The 15,480-nt window shown below is 40.7% G+C and overlaps 1 protein-coding gene across 1 annotated transcript in view; it reads left to right on the top strand.

The window, feature by feature from the left end:
* LOC132866677 (FERM domain-containing protein 7) overlaps positions 1–15,480 on the top strand; it is a 129,643-nt gene that overhangs the window by 76,482 nt on the left and 37,681 nt on the right. Inside the window, exons 5-8 of the mRNA XM_060899461.1 lie at positions 2,859–2,956; positions 8,578–8,692; positions 9,262–9,409; positions 9,512–9,607. Of these exons, the coding sequence (XP_060755444.1) occupies positions 2,859–2,956; positions 8,578–8,692; positions 9,262–9,409; positions 9,512–9,607 (457 nt within the window). The remainder of the gene's footprint in view (positions 1–2,858; positions 2,957–8,577; positions 8,693–9,261; positions 9,410–9,511; positions 9,608–15,480) is intronic.

Here is a 15,480-nt window from a genome sequence, read left to right as displayed (position 1 = left end):
TGCCTCTACCATGCAAAGTGAAAGCCATATATCAACTGTGTAGCAACACCATTTCCTTTGATAAAACCTATTAAGTGTGCAAGTACTAAGGACACCAGCAAGCAGATTTAGTAAAAATGACTCACTTCCTCATTCCTGTTTGAAATCTCTTCCAGCCAAGAGCACTAGGCCTGAGCTTTAGAATGATGTGCCAATTGGCTAGTTTCAAAGACAGTCCTTGACTTGCAAGTGACGTCAAAGCAAAATAGAAACCCGGATGTCGGCCATGTTGGTGGATATACAAATGCGGGGTCAAGTGACATTCCATACAAAACAGTCACGCGTGCGCAACTCCCTTTGCTTTTTCACTACTTTAAGCATTCTTTTAGCTATGCCACATCTTTGTGTTGTATATGGTTGTGGTCACAACAGTACTTGTGACCACGGCACATTCCAATTTTTTAGAATTCTGTCTGTGATTTGGAAAGAGGGCGAGGAAACTCTGAGGCTTAGTACAGAGAGGAGAAGAGGGGATCAGTACACTTCGTCCAATGACCATTTCATCCAAAGTCTTTTTCATACGCACTATCAATTATTTTATATTTCAGGTATTCTGGTGTTTGCGAACAAAAGCCCCATGAGAGCGTTACTCTGCGCCTAAAGATTTAATATGATCCAGCCAGCTTTAAAAATTAATAACTCTGCCAACGGAGCTTGCAGTGAAGCCAAATTTTACAGGCATCTCCCTCTAAGTCTCCCCCTTCCAAAGAGCATGGATTTGGATCAGTATGACCATGCTTCGGCCTGGTATTCACAAACGAAGCTCCCATGAGAGTGCTGCTCTGAACCTGAAGATTTAATTTGATCCAGCCGGAAACATAGACATGCAAGTGAGCAGCCTACAATGACAAGGGAGTTAACTCATCCTGGGGTCAGCAAGTGGCATGGACCTACATGGTTACCCCCTTAGTATGCTCTATAGTGTCGAAGAGCACGTACTATGGCACTCATTTGCTTTACAAAAATGTGTTTTTCTTTGGTCAAATTCCATTGAGAATTCCTCCTTTTTTCGAGCAAACAAATACCTGAAATATAAAATAATTGATAGTGCTTATGAAAAAGGCTTTGGGTGAAATGTCTTAACTAGTGGACAAAAAGGCATTGGTCAAAATGGCCTGTATTCGTACTCGACGGTTGGTAGAAGCATCTTATCTCAGAAAAGTCTGACTTTTTAAAATAATATGGGTCAAAACCATACATATCTATCTTCTCTTTGTATCGAAGCTTCACTTGATTGTTCAAATCATGGTAATACTGAGAAAATTCAGCATTGTTTACAGACACACTTTCAGCGGCTGTCATCCTAGTTGCTTTGTATATCCACCATCATGGCGGACGCTCGTGACATAGCACATTTTGATCAAGTGGTTGCAAGTCATCAAAAGGGGTATGAAAACCCCCTCCCAGAGTACTGCTAACTCATTGAATAAACAACTTCCTTTAACAGGTCCCAATTCCCTCCTCCACAACCCGGTCCCCTCCTTCACCCCACTCCCTCACCTCCCACCTCCTTGGGCATACACTGTCTCCCTCTGGTGTGTCTATGAGGTGATAACAGCACATTTTCAGCACAGTGAATGTAACAGATGTGTTTAAAGATGTTTTGATATCAAAATACCCACTATATGAAAACTGCTGTGTAGAACTTGTAAAGCTTTGTCTTGCTGCTTCAACATTTATAAACAATCTGTCAAGATATTGTTGAATCAGGAAATGTATTTTTTTTAGATTTGGCCTCTCAAAGCCCAGTTCTACACCCCATATAAAAATAATTAATTATGCATTTTTAATTTTTTTTAATTACTTTTAAAAAATTCCTGTTCTGAAATTGAATCTAAAATGAAGATAATGATATATTTAAGTGACTGAAGTTGATGGCCCAAGTGTATTCTTTAACTTAAGCCATGAAGGATTATTATGCAATGTGTAGAACCACAGATATTCAGGATTTAACTGAAACAGTCAAATATAGGCGAAAATTATACATTTTTCCCATTACACTATTAACAAGCATGGTCATCCCTGAATTATCACCTAAAATGAAATGAAGACTATTGAAAATGTCCTTAATTATCCCATAATCAAAAGAAACCCCTCAACTAAAATCTTTTTAAACATAAGATTAAGGAGTTTTACACTGGGCGGCATGGTGGTGTAGTGGTTAGCACTGTCTCCTCACAGCAAGAAGGTTCTGGGTTTGAGCCCAGCGGCTGACGGGGGCCTTTCTGTGTGGAGTTTGCATGTTCTCCTCATGTTCTGCGTGGGTTTCCTCTGGGTGCGCTGGTTTCCCCCACAGTATAAAGACATGCAGGTTAGGCTAATTGGTGGGTCTAAATCGACCGTAGGTGTGAGTGTGCATGGTTGTTTGTCTCCGTGTGTCAGCCCTGTGATGATCTGGTGACTTGTCCAAGGTGTACCTCGCCTCTCGCCCATAGTCAGCTAGGATAGGCTCCAGGTTGCCCCGACCCTGCACAGGATAAGTTGGATAGATGAATGGAGTTTTACACTCACCCTAAAAACAACAAGGTACAATTAAGGAGTCTGTTTCAAAAATTAAGAGCCACTTAACTCAAATTAAATGGTTTGGTATATTTTCAGGGTTAAATTAAGGTAAGTTTAAGTACATTTTAAGTGCATGGTTGGTTGTAGTTACAAGGAGTGTTTCATCTGTTGGCTACATACTGTTGGCTAGCTGAGTTCATAGAACCAGTGTTACATCCATAACTACTATGACTGAAAATGAATGAATAGTATATTGTTTTTAAGCTGCAGATTTGATGGAACACAGTCCACTATTATTTCATATTTTATGTTTTCAGGTATCTATTTGCCCTGCAAATAAAACAGGATTTGTCAAATGGAAGCCTCACATGTAATGACAACAGTGCTGCATTGTTGGTCTCTCATATATTGCAAGGTAAGTTCTTTTCTCTCACAAGCCAAATTCATAAACTTGGCCTACAATAAAACCTCCTAGCACTAAATCATATTCAGGACTATAGAGGATATCTTAGCACATAGTACAGTCATTTTATGATAGTACATTATATATGATATATAGATAGACAATATATTTTTATATTATTCCATCCACATTCACTGGATATGAGCAATCATGTGCTCTGATTGGCTGGGGTATGTGTGTGTGCTCACTGCTCATGTGTGTGCTCACTGGTTCAAATGGGTTAAAGGCAGAGAGGAACTTCACTGTGCTTGAGTGTATGTATGATAAATAAATTTGTTCTTCTGTTGTTCTTCTGCTCTACTACTAGGCTATCAGCTCATATACCGTGAGTAGAGAAAAACAAAATGGCGGTGCGTGTTGCTGAACCAACCAAGGACAAAATAAAAACTACTCGAAAACAAAACCTCCCAAAATTGTTATCAAGTATTTAAAAGAAACAAACAATATAGTTTTTTTTCTCCCCAATATCTCCTGTCCCACACTCCAAGCCCGGTCGGTGGCGGTAATGCACCTTTAAAGGAACAGTCCACCGTACTTCCATAATGAAATATGTTCTTTTCTGAATTGAGATGAGCTGATCCGTACCTCTCAGAGCTTTGCGCGACCTCCCAGTCAGTCAGACGCGCTGTTACTCCTGTTAGCAATGTAGCTAGGCTCAGTATGGCCAACGGTATTTTTTGGGGCTGTAGTTAGATGCGACCAAACTCTTCCACGTTTTTACTGTTTACATAAGTTTATATGACCAGTGACATGAAACAAAGTTCAGTTACACAAATTGAAACGTGGCGATTTTCTATGCTATGGAAAGTCCGCACTATAATGACAGGCGTACTAACACCTTCTGCACGCTTCACTCCTGAGTGAAGGTATCAATGCGCTGTCGAAGCGCGCAGAAGGTGTGAGTACGCCTGTCATTATAGTGCGGACTTTCCATAGCATAGAAAATCGCCACGTTTCAATTTGTGTAACTGAACTTTGTTTCATGTCACTGGTCATATAAACCTATGTAAACAGGAAAAACGTGGAAGAGTTTGGTCGCATCTAACTACAGCCCCAAAAAATACCGTTGGCCATACTGAGCCTAGCTACATTGCTAACAGGAGTAAACAGGAGTAACAGCGCGTCTGACTGACTGGGAGGTCGCGCAAAGCTCGGAGAGGTACGGATCAGCTCGTCTCAATTCAGAAAAGAACATATTTCATTATGGAAGTACGGTGGACTGTTCCTTTAAGTTGGTTTGCCAACTGCCAAAAAACCCTAAGGAAGAAGAAAAAGGGACCCCCCCCCAAAAAAGAGCAACAAAATATGGAATAAAAGTATTTGATGGTAAGAACATAGCTTTTTTTCCCCAAGAATTATTATTATAGCATTTTTCACATTTCACCGGCTACTGTCATTTCACCGGTTTGTTTACATTCTAAGTGGAAATGATTTTGTCAGACGTTTTGTGTAAAGTTTTTATTTATCAAATTTGCGAAAAATAAAAATGATGCATTTTCTCAAAATTCAGTGAATGTGGATAGAATAAAACAGTTATTCCACTCAATCTTGTTGTACATGGCTTATAGTCAACTCGGCACTACACGCCTTGTCGGCTGTCAGCTCATGTATGACTTGATTTAATGGAATAATTGTTAACTATACCAGTTATTGCCTCTTTTCATACATAGAGAGCAAATTATTTTTGGGACAATTTTTCATAGATTTCACATATGTATATTTGTTCTTATTCATCAAATTTGTGTAGAAACAAGCCGCATGTTTGATCATAGAGACGGATATATGAACAAATATGAATTTTATTTATGAAACAATAACGCAGCATCCAACCAAGAATTTGAGCACAAATGATGAGGGATTTTCACTAGATTTTGGAGCATGGCTGTGGGCATTTGTGTCCATTGAAGTCAGGACTCTGTGCAAGCTATTCAAATTCTTACACGACATCCTTGGCAAACCGTGTATTTATGGACCACACTTTGTGCATGGCTTCCAACTTTGTGGCAACAGTTTGGGGAAGGCCTACATATGGGTGTAATAGTCAGTTGTCCACAAACCTTTTCCCATATAATGTACCTTGGACTTACCTGCAAGGATGAGTGGGTGAATATCCATTAAAAACAATAGATGTACTGTACAATAGAATTTGTAAGCTGTGATAATTGTAAAAATGGTTGTTACTAAGAACTGACTTAGTAGAAAGGTGTTCAAACATTTGCACATGCTGCAATTTTTCTACACTGCCTGGCTAAAAAAAATTGCACATGCAAATATTTTTCTGGACTGCTGTTAGCTTTGATTATGGCACATGTTCATTGTGTCATTGTTCCTACAAACTTATGCAATGTGACGACATTTATTTCCATCCAGATTTGCATTCATTTTTTCACTGAGATCTTATATTGATGATGGGAGAGTCAAACTACTCTGTAAAGTCTTCCAGCCCATCCCAAAGACTTTCAGTAGGGTTCAGGTCAGGACTCTGTGGTGGCCAATTCATGTGTGAAAATGATTCCTCATGCTCCCTGAACCACTTCCTTACAATTTGAGCCCAATGAATCATGGCATTGTTGTCCTGGAATATTCCCGTGCCCATCAGGGAAGAAAAAAATCCACTGATGGGTCATTCAGTACATTCAAGTAGTCAGCTGAGTTCATTTTATTGTCACATAATTTTGCTGGGCCTAGACCAACCAATTGAATTGGTTGTAACATATCACTGCCTCCAGAGGCCACTATGCATGATGGCTGCAGTGCTTCATGCACTTCCCTTCTTATCCTAACACACCCATTACTCTAGAATATGTTAAATATGGACTCTATGGAGTCCATGACCTTTCTCCATTGCTCCAGAGTCCAATATTTGTGCTCCGTTGCAAATTGCAGCCTTTTCTTCCTACTAGCCTTACTAGCAAGTGATTTTCTTATAGCCACACAGCTGTTGAGTCCCAATCATGTGAGTTCTTGTCACATTGTGTATATGGAAACGCTCTTGCTTTCACTTTAAAACTTACAGCTATATATGTTCTACTGTTGATTTTTTTAGAATTCAACTTAACCAAGCATTTAAGTGATCTCTGATGAATATCGTCAGTCAAGATTTTTTCCAAACACATTTCTTCCTTGAAGTTGATGGGTCACAACTAACCTTCCAGATTTTAATAATGCATTGGACAGTTTTTAACCCAATTCCAATAATTTCAGCAATCTCCTTAGTTGTTTCCTTTGCTTGATGCAGGTCAATGTTTTGACTCTTCTGAAACACAGTAACATCTTTTCCATGACCATTGTATGTGTTTAGGAAATGAGAAGCTACTCACTGCATCAGATAGAGTGAAAATAAATGTTGCCAGCTGAAACATGTTAATGACTGCAGTAATTATTCAATCAAAGCCTCTTATGTATTTGCTTATTAAAATCCAAATGGTGACTATTTTTTTTGTTTTTCTGACCAGGCAGTGTATTTTTAAGGTCATAAAATATAAATGAACTGTGCATTACCATTTGCATAGTTAATTTAGAATATAGTTTTCTGCAGAGGATGTGTTTACTTCTTTTTACTTTGCAAATTAACAATATGCCATTTTACCAGGGTGCCCTGGTGTAAATTTTGCATACAAATGGAATTGGTTTGAAACTATATACAACCCCGATTCCAAAAAAGTTGGGACAAAGTACAAATTGTAAATAAAAACGGAATGCAATGATGTGGAAGTTTCAAAATCCCATATTTTATTCAGAATAGAACATAGATGACATATCAAATGTTTAAACTGAGAAAATGTATCATTTAAAGAGAAAAATTAGGTGATTTTAAATTTCATGACAGCAACACATCTCAAAAAAGTTGGGACAAGGCCATGTTTACCACTGTGAGACATCCCCTTTTCTCTTTACAACAGTCTGTAAATGTCTGGGGACTGAGGAGACAAGTTGCTCAAGTTTAGGGATAGGAATGTTAACCCATTCTTGTCTAATGTAGGATTCTAGTTGCTCAACTGTCTTAGGTCTTTTTTGTTGTATCTTCCGTTTTATGATGTGCCAAATGTTTTCTATGGGTGAAAGATCTGGACTGCAGGCTGGCCAATTCAGTACCCGGACCCTTCTTCTATGCAGCCATGATGCTGTAATTGATGCAGTATGTGGTTTGGCATTGTCATGTTGGAAAATGCAAGGTCTTCCCTGAAAGAGACGTCATCTGGATGGGAGCACATGTTGCTCTAGAACCTGGATATACCTTTCAGCATTGATGGTGTCTTTCCAGATGTGTAAGCTGCCCGCGCTACACGCACTAATGCAACCCCATACCATCAGAGATGCAGGCTTCTGAACTGAGCACTGATAACAACTTGGGTCGTCCTTCTCCTCTTTAGTCTGAATGACACGGTGTCCCTGATTTCCATAAAGAACTTCAAATTTTGATTCGTCTGACCACAGAACAGTTTTCCACTTTGCCACAGTACATTTTAAATGAGCCTTGGCCTAGAGAAGACGTCTGTGCTTCTGGATCATGTTTAGATACGGCTTCTTCTTTGAACTATAGAGTTTTAGCTGGCAACGGGGGATGGCATGGTGAATTGTGTTCACAGATAATGTTCTCTGGAAATATTCCTGAGCCCATTTTGTGATTTCCAATACAGAAGCATGCCTGTATGTGATGTAGTGCCGTCTAAGGGCCCAAAGATCACGGGCACCCAGTATGGTTTTCCGGCCTTGACCCTTACGCACAGAGATTCTTCCAGATTTTCTGAATCTTTTGATGATATTATGCACTGTAGATGATGATATGTTCAAACTCTTTGCAATTTTACACTGTCGAACTCCTTTCTGATATTGCTCCACTTTTTGTCGGCGCAGAATTAGGGGGATTGGTGATCCTCTTCCCATTTTTACTTCTGAGAGCTGCTGCCACTCCAAGATGCCCTTTTTATACCCAATCATGTTAATGACCTATTGCCAATTGACCTAATGAGTTGCAATTTGGTCCTCCAGCTGTTCTTTTTTTGTACCTTTAACTTTTCCAGCCTCTTATTGTCCCTGTCCCAACTTTTTTGAGATGTGTTGCTGTCATGAAATTTCAAATGAGCCAATATTTGGCATGAAATTTCAAAATGTCTCACTTTCGACATTTGATATGTTGTCTATGTTCTATTGTGAATACAATATCAGTTTTTGAGATTTGTAAATTATTGCATTCTGTTTTTATTTACAATTTGTACAACCCCGATTCCAAAAAAGTTGGGACAAAGTACAAATTGTAAATAAAAACTGAATGCAATAATTTACAAATCTTAAAAACTGATATTGTATTCAGTTTATGACTGTTCTTGTACATAAATCATAGTGGAATTGTATTTTAAAATGACATGTGACAAAACAAAACATACGTGCAGGTCATTATAAAATAAGCCTGTGATGACCTGGCGACTTGTCCAGGGTGTACCCTGCCTTTCGCGCATAGTCAGCTGGGATAGGCTCCAGCTTGCCTGCGACCCTGTAGAACAGAATAAAGCAGCTAGAGATAATGAGACATTGTCTTTCTCTTAATTTTTTGCCTATTTTTTTTTCTGCAGCAGAACTTGGGGATTACAATGAAGAGTTAGATGCATACCACCTACAGAATAAGCAATATGTGCCGAATCAGGAGTACCTGGACCACAAGATTATTCGCTTTCATAAGAAACACAGGTGCACATCCTCACATGCAGCACAGATCATTGATATACATGTGCAGATGTAATTAAACAAGGCAGACCCTTGGAGTCAATTAAAAATCACAGAATAGTAGCGCACAGTTGCATGAAAATAGCCTGACATAAACATAGAATAGGAACACAGACAAGTAGGCACATGTTCTTGAGATCTGCTTGTCCTCTAATACCACTGTTAACTTCTGCAGGGGACTCTCTATGAGGCCCCTGCTGCCACATACCCCCAGCATCCCAATCAGGCTGGAGTGGGAGTAGTCTGGCCTGCACCTGACTTTTTGAAATTTACTGTGTTGGTGCCCTCCACAACATTTAAAGGCAGAAAGTCTTTAGCTGTGATGTTCCGAGGTGGCCACCAACAAGACAAAATCAAGGGTTTAATTAACAATAGACAGCTTTACAGAATCCTGAAACAAGAACTCAAGCTGAGGCTGATACCAGCAATGAAAGATCCCTGCAAATATGGCATAGATATAGGAAATATTGTATATAAACAAATATACGTAGAAAGATTTTTTAAAATTAAAATCCTTAATACTCTGTAAACAGAGGTCATAATCCAGCCATCTCAGACATACATTTGCTGGAGGTTGCCCGGAAATTGGATATGTATGGCATTCGACCACATCCTGCTCATGATGGAGAAGGCATGAGGATCAATCTGGCTGTTACCCACATGGGTGTACTGGTATTTCAGGTAACAGGCATAAATCAGGACACATCACTAATATTGATTCATTTCTTTGCAACTGATATTATAAATGTTTTAATACTAAACATGACTCTTCCTTTTGCCAAGGGTAACACAAAAATCAACACCTTCAGCTGGGCGAAGATCCGCAAATTAAGTTTCAAGAGGAGGAATTTCCTCATCAAACTACACACGGAAGCTGGGGTAAACTTCAAAATATTATTCACATGCTTGCTATATTGCTCCATTCCTCCTGACAGAACTTGTTGGAAGATCCATTTTCTCTTGAGTTTTAACTTTCTGGCTGATGTCTTGACGTGCTGCTTCAGTATTTCTAGATAATCCTCCTTTCTCATGATTTCATCTATTTTTGGAGCACACCAGTCCAGCAAAACACCCCTCAACATGATACTGTTTTTCATTCATCTATTGGAGTTATTTATTTTTGCATACAATTGTTTGTACAGATGTTTGTGGTATCTGTAGTTGTTTGGAAATTGCTCCTAAGGAAGAACTGGACTTTTGGAGGTCCACATTTTTTTCTGAGGTCTTGGCTGATTTGCTTGGACTTTCCCATGGTATTGAGGGCAAAAACATTCTAGCCCTGAACTACAGTCATAGGTGCACTCCCAGTTCACATCTGATTATGCCAATGGCCAAGAAGTGTCTAAAAGTCATTACATCAATTTCTGGAATCTTGCAGACTGTTTAAAGAGACGGTGAACTTCCTGCATGTAAACTTTTGACCCACTAGAATTCTGACAGTGAATTAAGCCTGAAATAAATGTCTCAAATTGATTGTTTTAAAATTACATCTGATGTAGAAACCCTAATTGACTTCACATAAGAAATATATGGCTATATCAAATGTGTGGATTTGTGAAAATTGAATATCTATAATTTATGTAAATATTTGGTCTAAACTGTATTTCAAATGCATGCCCACAATACAAAATGGGAGTCAAAGCACAGAAAAGTGTAAAGACTCATTAAGAGAACCCCAAAGTGTGGGGTCATATACATGACCTGAGGCACATGTACAGATGGCAAATACCTCATCCAAAGCTGGAGAATATCCCAGAGGAAAGTAATGGGGAGCAGAGAAACACCTCTAGGCAGTGAATGGTCTCATCCAGCATGCCAGTCATGTGATGGCAAAAAAAAATTTTCTGACGCAATAAGCTTTCACTTCAGCTGTTTCAAAAATAATTAAATAGTTGAAGCTTTAAAATGTTGCACGCTAATGCCATTATCAGGTCAAAAGTATAATGTGTAGATAAGTACTCTACTACATGCCAGTGGAAGCTACAGCAGGTTTTGGGGTTCCAGCTAAAAAATCTGTATATTCCAGTGGTTCAAAAACATTTTTTTTAAACAATGAAATTTCCTGGAAATACTGAATAATGCAATTTATAGAAAAAAAACATCCTTATAGGACACTTTTAAAATATCTATCTATCTATCTATCTATCTATCTATCTATCTATCTATCTATCTATCTATCTATCTATCTATCTATCTATCTATAATGTATACTATACTATTAACCAGCATACACATAAACATAAAATCCCAAGTCCATCAACTGCAGTATTATAAATGTGGACTGTAACTGAACTTGTAGCATCTTCCTTTTTTAGCGATTGATCCTAGTTAAGGTTCCATTAGATCTGGGGCCTGTCCTGATAAAACTTGGTACAAGGAGGGAGAGACTTGTGAAAGTAACATGTTTGGGGATCAGAAATATATTCAAGGAGAAAGTGAAGAGAATTAGGAAGCAATCTGAGGCAGAAGTTGACCTTAGACACCATAGATGGAGATGTTTGAATTCACTCTGGTCTTGGAAAGAAGGTCAAAAGAATATTAATGTCAAAAATGTCACACCCTTGTCCCATTGTGCTAGCTGTCCCTTTTATACAGACATCAATTCTGTCTTTATCAATTGTTCCAGCTCAGAAGCAGAATAATACAGACACACACACCCCTTCCGCATTCAGATGGTTTTATACAGAACAGAAGGTGGAATAAAGACATAAGATTCCTGCCTTGAACAGGCTGTGTAAAAGTGGTGACTGGCTGGGGACCCAGACACCACCAGAGGCACTGGAAAGATTGTATATCAAAATGCTAATGTAAATAACAACTGGAAATAAATCATTTTGACCTTTGTTATATCGCAGTTTACATAGTTTACTCAGGATAAAAAGTATAAAAAGGTGGGTGAAGTTCTTATTTCACAGAAGTTCAATATCAAAGCAGCCAGTTTAAAAGTAGATTCAGGGGAAACAAGGTAACAACTTGTGAAACAAACAACCCCCCCCCCCCAAAAAAAAGTCACCATTTAGATTTTAATAAGCAAATACATATACTGCAAAAAAACTGAAAACTGAATTTGAGGAGCAATTTACTTAATACTGGTGAAATTATCTTGCTGCATGGACAGATATTTTTACTTGACAAGATATCTTAGAATAAGCTGGTTGCAATCTAGAACTAGGTTTAATAATCTCAGAAGTGGTGTCATCCTGGCTGGGGATTTCAACCATGCAAACCCCAAAAGCGTGTTTCCAAAACTCTATGGACATATCAACTTTCCCACATGTGGAAACAATACTCTGGACAATGTTTACACCATGCATAAAGATGCCTACAAAGTCCTACTCCTCCCCCACCTTGGGGCCTCAGATCACTCCACTGTTATGCTAATGCCAGCATACAGGCTGCTGGTTAAAGTCACCAAACCAGCTAAAAAAGCAGATACGTGTGTGGCCAGAGGGGTCCTCAGAGGCACTCCAGGACTGTTTTTCCACCACTGACTGGAGCATGTTCAGACAGGCGGCCACCTACAACAACACCACAGATCTCCAGGAATACACGGAGACCATCACTGCCTACATGAGGAAGTGCATGGATGACGTTACGGTCACCAGAACCGTCTCCATTCGGGCCAGTCAGAAGCCATGGCTGACAGGGGAAGTCTATAGGCTCCTGTGGGCTCGGAACGCTGCCTTCAGAGCTGGGGATGAGGTGGGCCTGAGGACAGCTAGGGCCAATCTGTCACGAGGCATCAGGGTGGCCAAGAGACAGTATTCCAGGCACATTGCTGACCATTTCAATGACAGCAGAGACACCAGGAACCTGTGGCGGGGGATTCAGACCATCACAAACTACAAGCCCTCGCCACAGACCTGTGACAACTCCACATCTCTGCTGAATCAGTTGAACGACTTCTTCGCTTGCTTTGAGGCAGACAACAGCACCACGGCAAAGAAGACCCCACCACCTCCCGGCAACCAGGTGTTGACGCTGTCCCCAGACAGTATGAGGAGAGCTCTCAGGATGACAAATGTACGAAAAGCCCCGGGTCCTGATAACATTCCTGGTCGCGTCCTGAGAGACTGTGCCGAGGAGCTCGCAGATGTCTTTACAGACATCTTCAACATCTCGTTGAGCCAGGCTGTTGTCCCCACGTGCTTCAAAGCCACCACCATCATCCCGGTCCCGAAGAAGCAGTCTCCCTCCTGCTTCAATGACTACCGCCCTGTCACACTCACTCCCATCCTCATGAAGTGCTTTGAGCGGCTAGTCATGAGGCATATCAAGTCTGCCCTCCCCCCCGCCCTGGACCCTTTCCAGTTTGCATATCAATCCAACCGTTTGACCGATGACGCCATCTCCACTGCCCTCCACTCAGCCCTCACCCACCTGGAGACAAAAGACTCGTATGTCAGAATGCTGTTCATAGACTTTAGCTCAGCATTCAACACAATCATTCCTCAGCAGCTCATTCACAAACTGGACCAGCTGGGACTCAACACCTCCCTGTGCAACTGGCTGCTGGACTTCCTGACAGGGAGACCACAGACTGTACGGGTCATCCAGCACCATCACACTAAACACAGGGGCCCCCCAAGGATGTGTGCTAAGCCCCCTCCTCTTCACTTTGCTGACCCACGACTGCACACCAACATCCAGCTCAAATATCTTCATTAAGTTTGCAGATGACACGACTGTGGTGGGTCTCATCAACAACGGCGATAAGACAATCTACAGGAGTGAGGTGAGCCACTTGGCCATGTGGTGCAAGGACAACAATCTCCGTCTGAACGTGGAGAAGACGAAGGAGATTGTTGTGGACTTCAGGAGAGAGCATACCCAGCATGCTCCACTATCTATTGACGGTGCTGCAATGGAGAGGGTGAGCAGCACCAAGTTTCTGGGTGTGCACATCTCTGAAGACCTGTCCTGGAACAACAACACTGCATCACTGGCCAGAAAATCCCAACAGCGTCTGTACTTCCTCCGCAAACTGAGGAGAGCAAGAGTCCCGGCCCCCATCATGCACACATTCTACAGAGGCACCATCGAGAACATCCTGACCAGCTGCATCACCGTGTGGTACGGCCCCTGCACTATGTCCTGCTGCAAGACTCTGCAGTGCATCGTGAGAGCAGCTGAGAAGATCATTGGTGTCTCTCTCCCTTCTCTTATGGATATCTATAACTCCCGCCTCACCTGAAAAGCCATCAGGATTGCAGGTGACCCCACCCATCTCACAGCCTCTTCAGTCTGCTGCCGTCGGGGAGGAGACTGTGGAGTCTCCGGGCCAAAACCAGCAGGCTCAAGAACAGTTTCTTTCACCAGGCGGTCAGGAGGCTCAACTCCCTCCCTGTTCTGCCCCTCCTCCCCCCTCTGCCCCCTGCCACAGATTCTGCTCGCATACACCCCTTCAGCATCTGACATGTCATCCTCACAGTTCCCCCCCCAACACACACACACACACACACACACACACACACACACACACACGCACACACACGCACACATATACATACATCTCATCATTAACACACTGAACTCAGGGACCACACATCTCACTTTACCTCGCGCATTTGCACTATTCCGCACTACCTCACCTTAACAGTTGCTAGTTTGTTTATTCTGCTTATTTCATGTTTCATGTTTACCTGCTATACCTCAAGTGCCCTTGACTGTTTGGTTATTTGTACCAATTTGTGTGTGTGTGTGTGTGTGTGTGTGTGTGTGTGTGTGTGTGTGTGTGTGTGTATGAGTGTTTAGTCTAGTTAATATCTAGAGTGTTTATACTGTTTATATTGTCTGTTTGAGTGTTTAGTCTGTCTTGTTGTTATCTAGTGTTTATACTGTTTATTTATACTGTTTATATTGTTTGAGTGTTTAGTCTAGTTCATATCTAGAGTGTTTATACTGTTTATATTGTCTGAGTGTTTAGTCTGTCTTGTTCTTATCTAGTGTTTATACTGTTTATTTATTCTGTTTATATTGTTTGAGTGTTTAGTCTGTCTAGTTCCTATCTAGAGTGTTTATACTGTTTATATTGTTTGTTTTTTTCAATTATTCTATTTTTATTTATTGCATTGCCTGTTTGCACTGTGGGTCAGAGAGGACTGATATTTCATCTGTGCTGTATGTCGAGCATGTATAGCATATTTGACAATAAAGTTGACTTGACTTGACTTTTATTCTTCTAATAGGAAATGCTAGGTCGTTTCAACTATTTTCAAGATATTTTCACTTGCTAAGATATCATTTTTGCAGTGTAAGAGCCTTTGATTGGATAATTACTGCAGTGATTAATGTGATCAGCTGGCAGCAATTATTTTAACACTAATTGATGCAGTGAGTAGCTTCTCATTTCTCAAACACACGTCAGAAGACGTATCCTGTGCTCAAGAAAAATATGTTACTGTGTTTCAGAAGGGTCAAATTGTTGGCCTGCATCAAGCAAAGAAAACAGCAAAGGAGATTGCTGAAAAGACTGGAATCAGGTTAAGAACTGTCCAACGCGTTATTAAAACCTGGAAGGATAGTGGTGAACCAGCAACTTTGTGGAAAAAATCCATCCATTATCTGTAACCGCTTATCCTATGCAGGGTCACGGGCAAGCTGGAGCCTATCCCAGCTGACTATGGGTGAGAGGGTACACCCTGGACAAGTCGCCATATCATTGCAGGGCTGGCACATAGAGACAAGCAACAATTCACACTCACATTCATACCTACAGTCAATTTAGAGCCACCAATTAACCTAACCTGCAT

This window comes from Neoarius graeffei, chromosome 18 (genome assembly GCF_027579695.1).
Source record: "Neoarius graeffei isolate fNeoGra1 chromosome 18, fNeoGra1.pri, whole genome shotgun sequence".
Taxonomy (NCBI): Eukaryota; Metazoa; Chordata; class Actinopteri; order Siluriformes; family Ariidae; genus Neoarius; species Neoarius graeffei.
This window is presented reverse-complemented; position numbering and strand designations above follow the sequence as displayed.